This window comes from Bradysia coprophila, assembly GCF_014529535.1.
Source record: "Bradysia coprophila strain Holo2 chromosome X unlocalized genomic scaffold, BU_Bcop_v1 contig_173, whole genome shotgun sequence".
In the NCBI taxonomy this organism is placed as follows: domain Eukaryota; kingdom Metazoa; phylum Arthropoda; class Insecta; order Diptera; family Sciaridae; genus Bradysia; species Bradysia coprophila.
Genome location: NW_023503302.1, coordinates 4,022,361 through 4,042,197, shown reverse-complemented (window position 1 = coordinate 4,042,197; position 19,837 = coordinate 4,022,361). Strand labels below are relative to the sequence as shown.

General features: G+C 35.0%; 2 protein-coding genes and 1 long non-coding RNA gene across 4 annotated transcripts in view; 2 read left to right on the top strand and 1 right to left on the bottom strand.

The window, feature by feature from the left end:
- Window positions 1-3,731: 3,731 nt before the first annotated feature.
- LOC119068251 (mitoferrin) lies at window positions 3,732-19,089 on the top strand. Of its 2 annotated transcripts, XM_037171789.1 has the most exons (7): window positions 3,732-4,083; window positions 4,175-4,343; window positions 13,733-13,821; window positions 13,940-14,067; window positions 14,159-14,394; window positions 16,596-16,763; window positions 16,832-19,089. In XM_037171789.1, exons 2-7 carry the CDS (start codon window positions 4,227-4,229, stop codon window positions 17,264-17,266), a joined length of 1,173 nt encoding a protein of 390 aa, XP_037027684.1. In that variant the 5' UTR covers window positions 3,732-4,083; window positions 4,175-4,226; the 3' UTR covers window positions 17,267-19,089. The 2 variants fall into 2 exon arrangements, with proteins under 2 accessions (XP_037027684.1, XP_037027682.1); XM_037171787.1 differs by having other exon boundaries at window positions 3,736-4,343.
- LOC119068227 overlaps window positions 17,710-19,837 on the bottom strand; it is a 26,077-nt gene continuing 23,949 nt past the window's right edge. The window contains exon 7 of the transcript XR_005086112.1: window positions 17,710-17,721. The gene's annotated coding sequence lies outside the window, so the exon portion shown is untranslated. The remainder of the gene's footprint in view (window positions 17,722-19,837) is intronic.
- The window catches only part of LOC119068269, a 726-nt gene continuing 218 nt past the window's right edge, over window positions 19,330-19,837 (top strand). Inside the window, exon 1 of the long non-coding RNA XR_005086119.1 lies at window positions 19,330-19,801. This is a non-coding gene — a long non-coding RNA (uncharacterized LOC119068269). The remainder of the gene's footprint in view (window positions 19,802-19,837) is intronic.

The window sequence follows — 19,837 nt, the reverse complement described above, 5'->3', positions numbered from 1 at the left end:
GTAGTACAATGTACATCTTAGCTGCACTTAGTGTGGTCAGTATGTAAAATGTACATATATGCGGAACATAATATTCAGCTGTCTTGTAAAATAATTCTGCACAGCTACAACCCTCAAAAAAAAAATTCCGTGTACTTTGCACCTTGATGTCATAAATAACGCCACCACACCATGCATGCGGTTTCCTTGTCAGTGATAACAGATATCGATTATTACCTGACTAAGGGCTTCTTTTTACTTTTTTTTTATAAATTTTACTTAAATATTTATTTATTCAAAGCGAAAAAAAAGACTGCTCGCATACGGCGCAGTCAGTAAAAAAACGATCTTTTCAATCAACAAATATTACAATAAATAAAAATCATCCGCTCTATTACTTCCTAAAGTTCCAAGAATACATGCCGCATTGCCTCTTTGTATAGCAATAGAAATTTTCTGCAACAGATAATCTTTGGAACGTGGCTCCCCTGATGCTCTCTTCATCAACGATCCCAACTTGTCAATAAATTTCTTTGTTTCTGGACCCATGCAACCTAATGATTCAAAGGCAAGGGGGGTAAATAAATAGTTTTCTTTTTACTTGATTAAATTTATCAAATTTACTTGAAGAATAAAGAATTTTTCGTAAAAAAGAACAACGAGACGAAAACAGAGAACATGTCCTCAAGATTCTAGAAAGAGGACGAATGGGAACCCTACTGTGTGGGGATTGCAGACTGGGACGAAATTCAACCGCTTCGGTTATTTGCAGTTGGTAAATGCTGACAAATTTAAGCGTAACCATCGATGAAGTTAAATTTATAAGGATGGATGCTGACATAGTACTGTCGTCCCTGATGAGTCCTTGAGTGTGCTGCTTCCATATAAAATTTTAGGAAATTGTGACTTCAGTGAACAAAGGCGCACCGACTTTGAGGCAGCGTTAGGTGCTAAAGCCGAGGCTAAAGCAACCAACACCAATATTGGTGTAGATTGTAACTCGGACCTACAATGCCTAACTTTTAAAAGTAAAATATTTGAGGCACGCAATTATTGTTTTGCATTTCAAAAGACCTGATATTTAAAAAGTTTAAAAAGGAATTTAGAGAAATATCCTTCTAAATCGTCAATTCGGCGTATTAATGGATAGGATTGGTATCTACGCAATTCACGTCATAAGTCCGCCAAAAAATTTAAATATTATAAACTGACAGTTGGACAAAATAACGCTAACGTCATATAAAAAATGTCAAAAACTGAGCGTCAAAACGACCCGCTATGCGGTATGTTTCGGAATAGAATGCGCACCCATGGCGTGAAATAGTTATGTAAGTAGGTAACTAGGTAGGCGTTGCGTTTCTGAATCGTTAATCAACTTCTCCCGAGTAAAAATAAAAGTCTCAAAGGTTCGAAAAGAGACGTCTCATATCTCACAATACAAAGGATTGAAAATGACAAACGATCTACATCTACATTTATCAAAATATAATTTTTGAAGGAAGGAACTGTTGTTAGAAACATTTTTTGGTATATTTTCGGTGTTTTAAAGATCCAAAAAAATCACGTGACCTTGCCATTCTTAACAAAAATAAAAATCCTCTTGAAAAATATAAATGTATCCTTTCTGGCCATTAGAGAGCGACGTATGGGCGACATAGAGTGTCAAAATTGACAGAATTCTTTTCTTATAATGTCGATTTTGACACTATACGTTTTCCATATGTTGCTCTCTAAATGGCCAGTTTAGTCCGTTTAGTCTAAATGACTCAACCGCTATGTCGAACTCTGATTACTGTTACTGATTCAGACACTTCTGAGTTGATCACGAAGGCGGTGAAACACAAATATAGATCATCTTCAAGTTACGATACTTTCGGACGTAACCTCACTTTAGATTCGTTGAATGTTTCGTTCATTTACTCATTTGTATGATTTTCTTTAACGTGGATGGCATTACCAACGTCCTTGTGATGATCTATCACATTTTAGACGGGTTTTGTTCAACACATTCATTGCAGATTGTGTGAAATGTCAACTTGATAAAAATAAATTTTTTCCTTCAAGTTTTCTTTCCATCTATGATGAGTGTTTTTAACAAAACATGTCTAAATTGTCAAATTTTGTGTTTCATCCGTTTTCGTAAGTTCTTTCAGAACCTTGGGTTGCATATGATTTTGAAGTTTGACACAAAAAGAAAAATGTGGACCACTTTTGGAATAAAATAATGTTAAAACAAATCGGCATCGAATTTACAACTACGAGCTGTACTAGTTTTACGAGGCGGAAGCGGATGTATGAAACAGATAAAAAGCGATCCTGACAAGAAGTAACAGATCTAACCAACAGGCCTGACACAAAAAAAATCATTGTCCTAGATCTCAAAATTTTTAATTTAATTTAATTTTACAAAAGCCAACGGTAGACAAAAACCTACTGGCTCAAATCACAACAATATTCGTACATATCATCTCGGTAGTTCGTCAATAACATTACAGCTCAGTCACAGCATTACGGTGAAATGACTGAAAAGGCAGAACCGGAAGCAGCCATGTTGGCCCAGTCGACCCGTCGGAACCTCATCTGCCCTCTGCCTTGTATGCCACCAATGAAAGTTGGTTAAATTAAAGACGTCCTCAGAAATCGAATGACGCATATCACACGGCTCCACAATGTCGTTCCAACGCAATTGACGTGAGAACTGCCAACTCGAACGATCAATGAAACAAAATAAAAAGAAGAAATTAACATGATTGTTAAGTCAGGTCAAAAGAGTAAATATAAATCAGTCTAACGTCAAAATAAATCCGTTCCTTCTCATTACTTCGTTCGATAAAATTGCCGACTTCACTCTCTTACGAAACACACTTCTGGAAACATCATCGTCATAAAAAGCAGCAAACAAATTAAACGTTCTAGCCACGTCATTCAATGGTTCAAACTGGCCATAGTTCGTACGATGCCTTTCTAGACGCAAACCGCCGATATTCCGCGACTGCCTAACCGGGACACTCCAGTTCAATCTCGATGCTAAAGCGGGTGCGTCTAACTTACCGCGCAGAACATCAAAGGCAAAAATAGCGCACAAGTTCAGCCTCCTCCGCAAAAGCCTCTCCACACCAATCAACTGGCACCTATCATCGTAGGGCGGAAGCCTGTAGTTAGCATCCCTCCTCACAGTGCGCCTCAGCGCATAAATTACGAACTTCTTTTGGATTGATTCAATCCTATCGCTGTGTACCTGATAATAGGGAGACCAGACAACCGACGCATATTCCATGTGAGACCTGACATGGGCAAAGTACACGCTCCTGAGGGCGTCAACGTTACGAAAATCCTTACAAATGCGCTTGACAAATCCAAGCATTGCATAGGCCTTGCCCACAACGTATTCAACGTGTCTGTTAAAACTCATGTCAGCAGTGAAAAACACACCTAGGTCTTTTTTCTCAACTATCCTCTTTAGCGAGACACCGCCCACAGAATAACAAAAGCGCAACGGGTTGCGACAGCGGAAAAACGACATAACATCACACTTGGATACATTCAACATCAGAGAGTTAAGAGAATTAAGCAGCAGTCCAGCAGTGTTTCGATACTACCTTGTTCCGATACTTTATTTCGTGTATACGTGTAACTACATAACATCGAACACCACGTATCTGAAATTAAAATTCCCGCTCATTTGATATCGATGTCAAAATAAGACAGTGTATCAGGTGGCTAGCAGCACTGTCATTAAAAAAATTTATCTGACGTTTTTTCATCCTCGTGCAATCTATTCAAGAATTAAAATTACACAACTGCGGTTCGTGCGTATGTTGATTTGGAAATATAAATTTTGTCCGAAATTTAAGTTTAATCCAACTCCTATCGGCTACTTAAAGTGTCGGAACAAATAAACCGTCACATATTCCGTCAAGTAGTCCAATTTAGAAAAACAAATTTGATTTCGAGGCTTTCTCTTCGAAATTTGCAAACCTAGTGTGTTGTGTGTGGTGTTTTTTTTTAAATATTTTTTTTTGTGAAGAAAAAAAAGTAAAAATCGTTCAGTACACCGCAAATTGACGAACATTACTTAACAATACAATTTTGTTGATGACAGCGGTAGAGTGAAATTAGAATTTAATTTTCTTTAAAAAAAAAAGCAAAAAAGAAAATTAGAGCAGGCGACAATTACAAGTTCTGTTCCAAATAGTGACTGATGAACATCAAATTCTGGGAAAAATAACAACAACCACACGGGAAAAATGAATATCGAAGACTATGAACAACTGGAAACACCGAGTGTTGCTATCAATATGACGGCAGGAGCATTAGCGGGTATTTTAGAACATTGCATAATGTATCCAATGGATTCTGTAAAGGTATTTATCATTCAACCAAATTACGAGCTTAATTTAGACACACTCGTACATCCACTTCACATTATTATATACTAATCGAATGCGTACAAAACATGTACATGACATTCGGACGTATAATTATTTAAGAAAAAAAGTCAACCAAAATAAAATTCGATTTCTCTATTTACGGAACTTGGACGACCTAACCTCACAATTTCAGTCCGATATTTTTGTGTTATTTTGATTGTTACTGTCTTGTTTCCTGTCACTTTTTTCAGTCGAGAACAGCCAACTTGTTATCCAATTCATTGGAATTGTTTACGACTTTTGCAGTGTCATGCTCCGCATAAATGTTTTATTCGAACTTATCGGTTTCGATTTTAGACCAATGACAACAAATGAAGTCGGAAAAAATAGCTGATAGAGGGTGGCTGTGCCGTGCATTGGGATCTGAGGGGAAACAGATAATTGTGCTCTGAAAAATTTTTAACAGTGACGATTTTCGTCGTGACTTTTTTTTCACAAGCCGTGATCCAGTTATGTTCAGAATACTAACAAGAGTCATAGCTCAGAGCCCATTTTTCGTCAACAAATATTTCATGATCAGATCTATCAAAGTGACATTTGGGTTCTAAAAATTAGTAACACCGTCGTTTCCACAAATCCGAGATAGGAAGTCCCTTACTACGCTGTACAATTTATCATTCAAACAATAAATTGAAGTGTACAATTACTACTCAATGAATTGTACTTTACTTATAGCCTTATAACCACAACAAGCATGCATCTCATCTTATTAGCTTCTCATCGTCACCGTGTACGATTATAATGAAGATTGAACAGTAACGCACATCATACACACAAAATTGAATTTGTTGTTTTTTTTCCTTCTTTCTGCGATTGTACAATGACATAACTCTCGTCTTTCGGGCCGAGTAAAAATAAACTTTTTTTTTCGATTCGCGGTTTTTGGTTCGGTTCAGTGTGAGAACATCGAATGACATGAATATTTTTTCTTCTTCTTTGAGTTGGACTTGTGTCCCATCGGAAGAATATGTTCTGTGACGTAATAATGATTTTTTCGTTGTGTATTACTATGGCTGGATGACGATCTCTTGGAAGAAAATGAGTTAGCGTCCGGATTATTTATTAGTCAATTTAATCTTATCGAGAAGTTTTTCATCCGACTCATGCTGATTGTCATAAATACTTAGCGAATAAAAAAAAGATGAATTTTAAAATGACTGATTAAGCACACCGGCACATTATATTTAATGGATGAGTTTAGATTTTCCGTACTTTTTTCATTAAATTTTTTTTTGTGTAGTAATTTGGTTAGCAGGGTATACTCTGATTGTGCGGCTTTATAACGTTGATAAGTTTGATAACAGAAGGAAAAAAAAAATCCAACCGATAACGTCATGCAGTGTTTCGTTTTATGTGGTTTCGTATTTCACTTATCTTGTTACAATTATGAAATGGTTCCGAAAGCCACACACGTTCTATTTGCCATTTACAAATCGGTTGTGTATCATGGTAGAGGTGTGCATAATATCGAATAGTACGCAAAATTAATTTTCTATCGATCCTTTCAGAGAATACGGAAGTATCAATTGAAACAACAAATAAACTGGCAGCAATGAGCCTCTGCACGACAATAAAGTACAGACAAATTTACTGGCACTAACGATAAGAAATCATCTAGGTCATCCATTATCATCATGACTAAACTAATATCAAATGTCCATTTCTAGGTTCAATCATTTGAGCGGCTTCTGTCATACGTTAGGAAGATTTGAGTACGGACAGTCCCAACTAAAACCGAAAAACTTACTCTACTTACTGTTGCTAATCTGCACATATAATTTGTCAACCAAAACTGGCTTATTTTACGGCCTGAAGCCACTTTCATATTCACACATCGAGTGACACACAATTGACCTACTAAATAATTTCGAGATCATGTTCTCGCAATCTCTGTGTAATGATGATTTGCTTGTGTTGTGGTTAAACTAGAGGATAAGATTGTGTTAATCGCAAATCGGAGACGCCGCTAGAGTTTAGATTACTCACTCGTCGTATCATTGTTCAGGTCCCACTTGAGTTATCTAATTGTTTTTTAATTGTGTAGGAGTGAAGATGCAAGACAAACAGCACGAGACTTTTACGGGTGACATCTGACTTTTGAAGATTTGAAGAGTTTGATATCCTAAACCATTTAAAGGTCAAATCGTAAACTTAAAACTATTTCACTTTCATCGAACCTGAACCCGACAAAATTAACCAGAAATGATTTTGGACAAGTTCAAAGCCAACTTTACTTAACCCCACATCTTAAATACAATCGTTCACCACGGACCACACCAACCTGAAATAGTTCAGGCCAGATCAGTTTTCAGTTCACCTGTTCAAGTTTTTGAATTGACCTAAACCGGCCGTACTATTCAATATTTCGGTTATTTCAGGACTGGTTGAAAATAGGAAATCAGATTTAGGTTGACTCAGGCTCCACAGGCTAGGGTTGACGCACATCTGAGAACTGTGGAATGACTTGGCCTGCTTTTTGTTCGTAAATTTCTCGAAGTTGTCCAAAAAAGGGTCGACCAAATCGATATTTTGATAATGAGATCCAAATTAGTAACAATCTTCAGTTCACTTCCGTTATAAACACTATCAGTTACCCATCCTTTAGCATAATAAACATTGTTCTTCCAAGTTTTGTTTCAGAAGCAATTATTCGGATCTCATCACATTGATATATTTTGAGACGAATTCCCTACATTTAGAGCTTAGGAACGCAAATTTATAAACAACCATCAAATATAAACAAATTTAGTTCAGATGTCTGCATCGGTTAGCATTTTTTATATAGAACCGCTCATCAAATAATTTACAAACAAAGCATTTCTTTAATAGTTCCTGGTAAACACAATATCCACTCAAAGTGTTCGCTCAGTTCCGCTCAATATTTTACTTTTGTACGACATTGTCAAAATTTCCATTTAAAACAATGGTAAAGAATGAGACAAACCGTACATTAGCTCACATTAAGTTTCTCTGTTCTAATAACGTTCTGCTTCTTTGAGTGAAGAAAGAGTTTGATCGAGCATCAACGACTTAATCTGCATTTTGCCCAATTTATGCACAAATTGTCCAATGTTTTTGACCGCGAACAGTACGAATTCGTGGATCAAATCAAATGATTAATGTGGTTCAGCTGTCTTGTTTCTGACTGCGCTAAGTGGGCTAAACGTTAAAAGTTATAAAAATCGGTTCGGTAATGAAACTATGAAAAGTTCACCTTGACAAATCACTTTCAGCATATCTCTTTAAATTGGCAACAGATTTCTAACAATACAGTGAACATCGGTACACTTTTCCAACAATTGTTCAATTTGTTTCTTGGTTAGAAAATGTACTTCGTTTGAGGGACACAACATTCCTAAACCCCATTCCGTACAGTTTTATTGATTTGCGTAAAAATATTTTTTTTTTACTTTTTCGCAAGTCAACGAACTTCAGCCACTTAATTAATCTGTTTGTTTTTTCGTTAATAGACCGAAATTATAAATACGTGCACTTTATCCAACCATTTTTTTTTTTGTATTCTAAATTGCATTGTTTAAACAATGGGAATGAAATAAATTGGAATTGTAGGAAATGCACGCATTTAATTTGGGTTGACCGAGCAAAGACCAGAATGTTAAAAATCAGCACTTCGACCGAGATTCGTATGGTATAGAAGACTGTTGTGTCGTTACAATTTTCTAAACACCTGATCAGGTTTCGATGGCTAAGACCACATCAGATTGCAACAATTACGCACACCTATGAAATTAAATGAAAACATTTCTCTCAACAATGTTTTCACAAAGCATATTAGATAAGAGAAACTGATCGCATCACCACCACACCACTATCCATATCAATGTTACAAAAAAATGTGCGAACGTCTTGCATTTTTCTGCTTATTTTCGTTTGAGCTGTGTAGAATGTTATAGATATAAATATCAATTTACACTCTTTTGCTACGATAGAATTCCGCTTATATTACAGTTCAAAACATCGATATAATATTAGTTTCATCATACACTTCCTCCATAATGCGCAATATTATATCCTCGTTAAGTATAGTAAGCTATTATCTAATCTGAAAGATCAATTACTATTTATAAATTCATTCATTCAATTAATTAGTAAAAACAATTCTCGTTGCGTATTTATCTTCTGTTTCTCATTTACTGAGCCACGAATATCATGCACCACATGTGACAAGTTTATGAACAGAATTATTATACTTTGTCAATTGTGGGTAATAAAAATGGTACGTGGCAACGACTAAGACCGTTCGAAGTGATAGTCAAATCACGCCTGCGAAATCCCTTTACTAAGTCACGATATACCTACATGTTTGTGTGCAAAATCAATATTATCCGATAAAGAACAGTTTTATCAATCAATCAGGTAGAAGCAATATATTCACTTAAGAAGTCGGCTAGGTTAACATTTTGCACATTTTGCTACATAACTCGCGATTCGAATTATTTGCGTAAAATCCAACTTTTGATCAAACCAACAATAACGACGCTGACTCGTGAGGGATCGTTCATAAATTACGTAACGTTTTTTTTCAGTGCTTTCATCAAAATTAAATTCAATCTGCTAAGTTAAGACCGAGGTTAAGACTGTTTTCAACCCCACTTAGAACATAGTTTTGACTTTTTTGTGGTGCGCGTATTTCTCGAAGTTATTTAAGATTTAATTTTGATGACAGCACTGATGAAACGCTGCGTAATTTATGAATGATAGGCAAATCTGTATATTTTGAAACGAAAACTAACAGGACATAAGGTGGAATCTCAAATAGACCAAAATTCCGGACTTATACGAAATTGGTTATGTGCTGAACCAACAGAGTTCATAAGAATAAGAATAAGATTCATAAGAATGTATGAATTCATTTATCTTTAAAGTTTATACAAGTTCACACATAAACTATGGGATAACCCATCTAAACGCTTATTTTCATGGTCGCGCATGACATCACTCTGTCAATATCGAAAAATGTAGTAACATTATCTGTATGGCTCTGGTTCCATTTCCATTTCATTATTTGTTATTAGCTCAACTCTTCACTATAATTGTACCTTAATTTCCGAGTTAATGGAACCGGACCGTTGTTCTACAATAAACTTCCGATAACCTCCCACCTTTTCCTTAACCTCTATCATTTATTAATAGAATTTCATTAAAAAGTCATGACTACGTTTTTCACCTGAGGTGCGAGTGATATTGAAATTTACTCTATTGATTTTCGTTGTCCTTAAGTCCTTGAAAGCTACCGCAAGTAAATTTTGTTATGAAACAACAAAACATGAAAATCGATAACTAGTTTTTACTTAGGACAAAACAATGGAAATGGTTCGATCAGAACATTTTCACCTATAGTACGAAATAGATACAACTTCCGAATGCTTCAGAATTAATTTAACTTCAAACGGAAAATCAATAACATTTCCAAGGTCACTTAACGTGGCCAGCGGATTTGTTGTTGGAAAATGTTTTATTCGACGATTAATCGTTATTATATTGATGGTATTCACCAGGGCCTATTTTTTAGAAACATGTTTCTAAAAGTTTCTTAAGTTTCTCAAATGTTTTTCAAAGTTTCTAAAGTTTCTAAAAATGTTTCTAAAATTTCTCAAGAAAAAATTCGAGAAACTTTTCAGAAACTTTTGAGAAACTTTAGAAACTTTGAAAAACATTTAAGAAACTTAAGAAACTTTTAGAAACATGTTTCTAAAAAATAGGCCCCGGTATTCACTCAACATCCAATCAAGCTACCAATTTATTCAACTATACAACTGCATTAGAATTTCCAAACTAAAACAAAAGCTTATAAATTCACTTGTTTTAAAAATTGTTTTGGCGAATAGCAACGTGTTTATTTTACCGTACAAACGATAATCAATGTAGATAATGATCATTTAAAAAAAACTGTTTCTGCGCAACTGCAAGTCTAATTGTTATATAGTTACTCGCTTATATTAGACAGAAATTCTTTTATTTGCAAATGCCGTGCATGATGTGGCGACACATAATGGGTTTAGAGTGCATGATTTTATTTTAGCTGAAGTTCGTAAAAAAATATCAAAACAAAGCTGTCCTAGAACGTGCGAATTAAAATCGAATTACACAGATCCGATAACAGTGTATCTGAACATCCCGTTACAGTTCATCTGATCATCCACTTACAGTGCATTTGAGCATCCACTTAGTAAGCTTAGTAAGTCTTACAGTGTATCTGAGTCTGATACAAATCAATTAAACAGTTTGAGATGTTTTATCGTAATTTGTTTCTTAAATTGGAAATAAAAAGTACTTTTGTGTCAAACGTCGGCTGTTAAATATGTAAAAAATTTATTATTTTATAACGATAAGTTTGAGTTGAGATGGAATTCTAGACCTTAGTATCATTGTGCTCTATTTCAGTTGTCGATTGTCATTTTAATTCAGTCTAAAGTTAAGAACTCCGTACTGTACTGCAAGGTTTACTTTGTTCGAAAATAGAAAGATTTTATTTTAACTAATACTCTAGCACAGGTGTACAATAAGTATTCATTCTCTATACTAGCTACGTCAATAATCCATCCAAACAATTTCGGTTCGTATACGAACTCACTAATATTATACGATTATACCGTAATCAAATGGATTATTATTAACCGAAATATCCGATCAAACATTTTTAATAAAATTAACCTTTTCTTTCGGTGAAGTAAATAAAGAAATTGCGTATGACAATTTTACGCTCGAAATGTCGTACTTATATGATTTATGTTTCGGAAATAATATGCATAAGAAAAACGTGAGCACATATTATAAAACTATGCGCACCGAGAAGGAAAATGTTTACTTAGGTGATGTCGAGGGTGATCTTGATGGATACTATCCATTGAATAGTGACAACAGTTCGGCCAATATATCGTTGTAATCTCAATATCCTGTTTAGTCTTTCATATAGTTTTGTAAAGCGAGGACGGGCATTTGTAAACTGCTTTGAAGGATCATACAAGGATTTTCAATTATTTTCTGAAGATTTCATTTTCCGTTTTTTGCTGGATTTTCCTCTATTTCTAGCGATTTTTTAGATTTTCCTGGATTTCCAATGCTTTTTAAAGTTTTATGAAGATTTTCTGATGAAAGGATTTTCTAGTTCATCCACACCTTGATGTGGAGAACCACCCGCACCTTGACGTGGAGAACAATTAGTGAGATCGGGTAATAGCTCAGTTCAGTGTCTTGTGCTCGAAAAAATAGCCCCGCACATTACCTCACTAATATGTTTTGACCGAATCTAAATCAGATTTAAGACAAAAGATCTTTCGAAATAGTAAACTTTTAATCTGAGTTTTTTCTCTGTGAAATATTGATTTGATTGTCATTTTATTTACCGAAATTTCTTTGACAAAAATAAACCCAAAAAAGTTTTTTTACGTTTAAATAATTGTTTGATATTTATTTAAGATGTTTTATCGAATATTTAACCGCATAATATGTATACTTAATGAAAAACTACGATAACATTTACGTGCAATATTACTAACACCGTAAAAAAAAACCGGCTGAAGTCTAAAGTTGACTTGTTGTTATGTCGCCGAATTGTTCGACAAATACGTTTTGTGACTCATTTTATTATCAGACGTATATTATAATGCAAACATGTTTAGTAAATTCAGTTGTGCAATTGCAACCAATTTTTGCAAGTCAAAATAAGAAGAGGAAAAAATGAAGAAAGTATCGTTCTTCTTTATGACTGTAATCCAAATAGTAGCACTCGTCGCTTTGTTATTAATTTCATCGTTAAAAAATATGTTTACATGTTTAGAACAGAAAATTGTTGTAAGTCAATGACTTTGCCCAGAGACGTGTAGCGACTAAATGTTGAAAGACAAGAACAATATTTCAGGATGTGTATGAAAAGATCTAAGATATTTTTGTGGTTGAGTCAAGTGCCACTTAACAGACGCTCATTCTTTTTGAACATGAGGGAAGTAGTAAATAGAAGTTCATCGTTAACGTGAAAGTCGAATTAACCAGACCAGCTAGCATTTTCAGTTGTTTTATCCAGTGTTGTCTTTAGTCCAACTTATCCTAGATCTAAAATAATCTGTCAAATTTGGTCACCATGTTCTCATTGTTGTTATTGATGTACCAGTCATTAAACACAGAAACTACAATGAAATGCATAATTGGTCTTGCTAGTGACGAATCACTTTCTGTTTTGACACAGTCCACCAGGTGACAGTTTGCACTTGCAAACTATTTGAATTTTAAATTTGTTTTTATGTTTGGAATTGACAATCGTAGTAATTAAAAGAACCGCCTAGTCAGACGACCATTAAAATTACAAATGCGTCGCAACAAAACTATATTGTGGAAATAGAACGTCGAAATATATGTGGACTCGCTATCTCTCCTCTTCGTTTTAAGGTATATATGGTATAAGTTCACCTACAATTATAGAATTACGCATCGTCGTATTAAGATTATATATGTTCGTTCGTCGTTTTGTTAATTCATTATTTTTCACACCCATTTATGAATAGGACTTGATTAATTCTAAATATCATGGACAGAACCTCATATTAAAGTATAGGTCATGAACGCAATCTTTTTTCTCTCTTTTTTATATTATCGCAATAAATTGCAGAAATTTATCTTTCACACTTTGAATCTCCTGTTCCTTTTTCGACTCGTTCAGCCAAGTGTTTTATACAATTGGGTATCATTACTATTGCTTCTATGCTTGTAGACGGTGATAACTTATTCAGTTGTTGCTGTATTTATCGGATCCACTGCTTACGTTGAATATAATTTTCTGCATTCGAGTAGCCAAGAGTTTTTACAGAACCTAAATGTCGATGTTATGGAACAAACCCCCAAAAATGCATCCCTGTACTTATGCTAGTCAGCAACATCAGCTAACAAAATTGGTAGTTGGCATATTAAAGGATGTAATCTCCAGTCAGGTCAACTTCAAGTTGACACACCACTACGGCAGCATATGATACCACTTTCGATGTATTGCCGAGATTCATACGAAGCGATTGAATTAACTTTGAATGGTCTGAATTTGACCTCTTCTGAGCACCGATAGAACTAATGTCAGTAAATGTAGATTTCACAAACAATTTCCGCATTTAGCAAATTTTCTGGACACAAATTTGACTGCGTGACTGAAGGGATGCATTTAAATTTTCATTGTGAAAGAATTCAACCGATCTCCACCATTTTTGACTAAATTCTTTCGAAAACGATCCAGTTTGACCTGATTAAAAAACCATTATCGTTCACATCTTGAATTGAAATAAACAAAATTTAAACAACAAAAAAAATTTGAATTTCAGACACGAATGCAGAGCCTATCTCACGCTACATCTGGTCAAACAATCGTATCTACTTTTAACAATATGATAAGAAAAGAAGGAATATTTCGGTAAATTTTGAATTTTAATTGAATTTTTACATTTGCATCGACTAGGTACTGAAGCTGATCAAATACAAAAAATTGAAAAACAAAATTTGCAAATAAAAAAAATGGTTTGTCATTACAGACCGATTCGAGGTGTAACAGCGGTAGTAGCCGGTGCTGGTCCTGCCCATGCATTCTATTTTGCTACATATGAATATTCAAAAGAATGGCTAACCAAATTATCCCCGCAACACAATCAAATGAACTATAGTAAGTGGCGCTGTGAGGCGTCTTTGTATCTTGTGAAAATAATATTTTTTGTATCTACAATCAAAATGGGGATTCTTTTCTCACCTTCCAGTAATGTCAGCTGTAACAGCAACATTAATTCACGATGCCATATCGAATCCAACGGAAGTTATCAAGCAGCGATTACAAATGTATGGATCACCGTACAAGTCAGTGGTGCAATGTGCTCGCGGTATTTATCAAGTGGAAGGAATGAAGGCGTTCTATCGATCCTATATGACACAATTAGTTATGAATTTACCGAATCAGGCTCTACACTTTTCAACATATGAATTCTTTCAAAATATGGTGAGTGTGTCGCTCTGTTTATGTTTCGTACACGTCGTGTGTAGAAGGTGAAAGTAATTGACTTCAATTGGTTGATTTTAAGCCTTAGAACCCCAGTAACTTTACCAGCTATTATTCAGGAACAAAAACTTTCATCATTCTGCCGATTATTTTTATAATATAGACCCTTAGTATGATAAGCTAGGACGATGGGCTATTGGAATAGGAAAATAGGAATGGTTATCCAATCGTTAGCGTGCCATCAAATTTTGTCGAGTGTCAGAAATTCCCAAAAAAAGTCGTTAAACGTAAGAGAATTCATAATATTGTGTCGCCTGTTGTACTGCCAATGCGAAAAAAAGTGTCAACATTTCCAACGTATGATTACGCGACTCTAAGACACGATGATCTAATAATATAAATGAGTAACACAAAATATTGTCAGTATTTTCAAATAAACTGTGTGTATACTGTACGTACATCTGTCTGTCAGGAGCCATTCATAAAAATAACGTTCTATTTCAGTGGAAATGACCCAGAGGACGCAGGATGATAAGCCTCATATTAGAGCAGGCAAACCAATAGGAGGACATAATTGGTCGATCTTCAGTTTCTTTACCATCAAACAGAACCAAATTCTAATTTCAAGCTTCCCAATAAATGCTCAAATATTTTGAAGCGAATCTCTCTGCGCAAATGGTGGTGCCTCATACCTACTATATATATTGCTGGCACTGAGTGCCATTAAACAAGTTGTACAATATTTTTGACTATTCAAATCGAATTCAAATGTAATCCACCATCCATTTACAAGTTGACTTATTATTCATGAGTTTGACCTTGAGATTTGTAAATGTGGTTCTGTTTACAGTGCAAGCACCTAGCCAAGTTAAATAAAACAATTCATTGACGCAATTAAAATTTTGAATTTGTATTTTAACGGAAATTGGTGTTACTTCTGTTGAAAATCAAATCGTAATCGGTGCAGGGAAACGGCCTGTCTCATTTGCTTTTGTGACTTGATTTCGTCGAAGCTCGGAGTTTGATAGAATTTTACTCACTTGACCATTTTGCCGAATCATCACTTGACCGACACAAAACCGGACATTCCATTTAGTCACAAATTCTAATCAAAAATTTCAGAATTAACACTGAATTTGCACTATCTATGGAAAAACAATATCTTATCTCCTCACTATCTTCCGCAAATAAATTAGGTGAGCTGAAGTACAGCGTTTGAAATGACGGTGAGCAGAGTTACTCATTAATCAATCAGAACTGGTGCGCCGTAACTCTCTCACCTTTTTTTGATAATTTACAACTATTTTCACAGTCATGATAAATCGCAAGAATCATGAGATTCGTGGAAACTCGTGAAAATGAATGGAATTTTCTAAAAGAAAAATCTGTTTCAGCCGAGTAGTTTTTCTTACTATTGAATGTATGCTCAACTTCTTGAAACACAAGTGCGGCTGAGTGCCGGTAATAAGATCGTTAAGATAGCCGGTTCAGATAGCGTCTCTGTAAATATGATTACGCAATTTGATAAGGTTTCTGATGCCAATGTCAAGCTTTTAGCTTTTGTTGTGTAAGATTGATTGACGATGACAACATTTTCGGTTCTAATTTTAAATAAACTGCGAAGATTGCCATTTAGGATTAGAATCCGTCCATAAAGAACGTCCTCAGGATACATGCTATGTTACAGATTTTATGACGTTAAGATGCATGAACGAATGATGCCTATGCCTACGGTTCGGAGTATGTAGAATTTTCGTTCAAAGTACAAATCTTATGCTATGACTTTGCGATGAATTTTGGAACAATTGACCTGCAGTCTGCGAAAGAAAATTCATTTTACTTACTTCCTCGGGGAAATGACTCCTTAATTTACTGACATGAGCGCTAAAACTCATTTCCCTATGGCTTAGTGTGTAATATATATTACACACTTGTCTCATTCAACAATTGGTTCAACAATCATTTTTGGTATGGTGGAAAGAAAGAGCTAGAAACTAAGGGATTATTTTAATGAATTAACCTTTTATGTCATCAGCGACCAAAAATAGACTTTGTAACAGTTCGATATGTTAACTTAATTTAACTTCCACTGCTAACCTGTAACAACCCACATTTCCTGTCAAATTTAGTATGACCTTGTAACTAAAACGACTTGCTAATTACAACCTAGGTTTCATTCCATTCACAAATTATTTTTGCAGTTAAATCACGAACGAAGATACAATCCCATGGTACACGTAGTTGCAGGCGGCGCTGCTGGTGCTGTTGCATCTGCGGTTACAACACCTTTAGACGTAGTTAAAACGTTACTAAATACTCAGGAAACAGGAATCGGCTTAACGAAGGGAATGAGAGGTGCAATATCACAGGTCAGTGTCGAAAATCGAAAATCAAGATTGCTGTTGTGCTCATTTCACTTCTCTTTAACCAACAACAGATTTATTCAGTGGCTGGTCCGCTCGGATTCTTCAGAGGCTTAGTCCCGCGTGTGCTATATTCAATGCCTGCGACAGCCATATGCTGGTCAACGTATGAATTTTTCAAATTTTTCCTATCGCCCAAAAGTCGTGACGACTACCAATCCACCGTGACCACACCACAATTGCTGCAACCAAAAGATGTGATAGCAGACAAATTGCGAATTGACGAAACGAAATTGGGCCTGCGGTACGTGCTACCGACGACCAGCGTCAGTGCGGCCGACACGGACATAGCGACAACGATACGCAGTGGAGACGGATCGACATTAGTGCCGCGAGAGTTGCCGTCAATGTCCGGTGCAGGTATTTACACAGCGCTCAGCCTAAACACAATGCACTCGGACACAGCTGCTAGAAATGGCCGGGGGTACGACAGAGGTTGTAGTACCTAAAATGAATTCGTATCCGGGAAAAAATGGGGGAAATTTTTGAATTTTTTCTTTGGTTTTTAAATATTTTAGCTTTAGCGATTATACAGAAATGAGAAACAAAATTAAACAAAAGAAACGGAAATTGAAAAACACACGAAAAAAAAAGAATGTTGGGGATTGGGGCGGGAACACACCTCAGTGCATTTTTTTTTTGACTACCTATCCTCGAAATTTTCAATAAAAAATATTTTATGCCTAGTTAGTTACGTTGTTATTGTTTCGTAGGTAAAACAAAAATTAAGAAGAAAAAAACAATTTACTTCACAATGAAGAAATGAAGACAAATTCAATTAAAAAGAATGTAGGCTGTGGCGGGCTGTGTCGATTTGAATTTCTTTTTTCGTTGTTCACCATTTTACTAGAATTTGATAGTTGGTTTTAAACGCTATAATAAAATGGCAAATCTGCTACTGCAACTGATCAAAGTATCGCCTAGTGTTTGGTGCAAAATCTTTTACTTCATTAGATTTAGCAAACATTTTGCTAAATAAAACATCTATTAACCGGAGCTCATCGCTGATCTTTTATCGTCGCAGATAGCGGTTCGAATCTTTTGCCAGACTATTTTTTACACTCGAACAATTTTTCCAATCCAAAATGAATTTGTTTTGTAGAGCTTTGAGCATAACAAAAATGAGATTTTGAGTTTTGCTCAGTACATTGTTCTCAATGCATCGAAAACGTTTCGATTTTTAATTTCCTTTTTTGGTATCCTTGGATAGCTTGATTCTTGATTTATTGTCATAGTTCTAGCTTTTCAGTAGAGTTCAAAACTTTTTGGCAATAGAAAAAGCTCAAAGCTCTCAAAAAATAATTTGCGCTGAAAAATAGTCCTATTCAAAACATGTTTAACGATTTTAAAGATCAACATGCTCACATGCTCAAACAGAAGCAATGAACCCCGGCCACTGTTCTCTTAAATATAGCAAAATGTCTGTTACAGCTAATGAAGTACAAGATTTGGTATCAAACACTTGGCGATACTTAAAGGAACCAAAAGATTTCATGATGGTCCAAATGCCATTTATATTCACCCCTCACACCAACCATTCATTCTAATATAAGCTGTGTAAATGTTCTCGCCATAAATCTGTGAAGAAAAATTAAATTTCAAATCGACTCCTATGTCACTGATGATGAAATCAAAAGAAATTAAACGAAAACAAAATTAAGGAGGAGAGAGAATAGATTTTTTTTGATAAAAAAAGCGAAAGAAGGAGTCCCAGTGGTTTTTACGTATTTGATCTTCAACATCGACAAAAGATTTCATTTTTTGTTGTTGCTTTTAATTTTGTTCGATTTGTTGTTTGCAAGCCTTTCCAGTGAAAGAAACTCTTTTTTTTGTTTGTATAAATGTTCATAGAATGTTGCTGTAGTTTCAAAAACTAAGCAGATAATAAATAAAGAGAAAAGATAGAAGGAAAACACAGAAAAAATTAAAATTAAAAAAAATTTATTAAAGTGAAACATTTGTTGACTCAACCACCACCACAACTAGAATATACCACAAACTCGAAAAGAAAATAATCGCCAGTTTCACATCCAATTACAAAATGAAACAGAAAACATAAAATAAAGGGAAAACAAACAACCGAAATATTATTACAGAAGAAAAATAAAAATAAAAAAAAAAGAAAAACTTTGTTATTCAATATTGATTGTTACAGTTATGAATTTAGTATTAAAATGTAATGAAGAAACACAATTATTTAAACAGCTACAATAAAAGAAAAAACTTAGTCGTCCATCCTTACAACAAGGTGTACGATTATTCTTTATATGAATTTTTGAGTTTGAATTTATGTCAGCGGTTATTGACCGTGACGATGACCGGTTCAAAGCCCGATAGTACATTATGCGTTTATGTGCGACAAATTGGATATCTGTGATGAGGAAGCCCAAGGCAAAGAAAAAAAGAAAACGGTTTCCCGAAAGGAGAAGCTAATTTTCCCCCAGAAACTTAATCAATAGGATTCAAGGATAGTTTAAGCTCTCCAGAGGTCAGTTCCTAAAATCTCATCACTGACATCTGAAGAGCTTAAACTATCCTTAAAAACAAAATACAGTCGCAAAGAACTGATGAAAGCTCACTTTATCCTTGAGTTCTAGCGTTGGGAGCAAGATGGAAACTGAGTAGTGATGAGATTTTAGGAACTGACCTCTGGAGAGCTTCAACTATTCTTAAAAACAAAATACAGTCGACAAAAAAACTGATGGAAGCTCACTTAATCCTTGAGTTCTAGCGTTGGGAGCAAGATGGACACTGAGTAGTGATGAGATTTTAGGAACTGACCTCTGTAGACCTTCGACTATACTTAAAAACAAAATACAGTCGAAAAAAAAACTGTCACTTTATCCTTGAGTTCTAGCGTTGGGAACACTTGGGAGCACTTAGAGGACATTCAAGAATTGTCATATTGTGGGGAATCATTCAAAGACACTTTGCTCAAGTAATTCATTCGGGTAAAATGATAAAAAAACATTCGAAAAGTTCAGGTAATTTCTCATTTTATTTAGAGAAAAATGTCTATG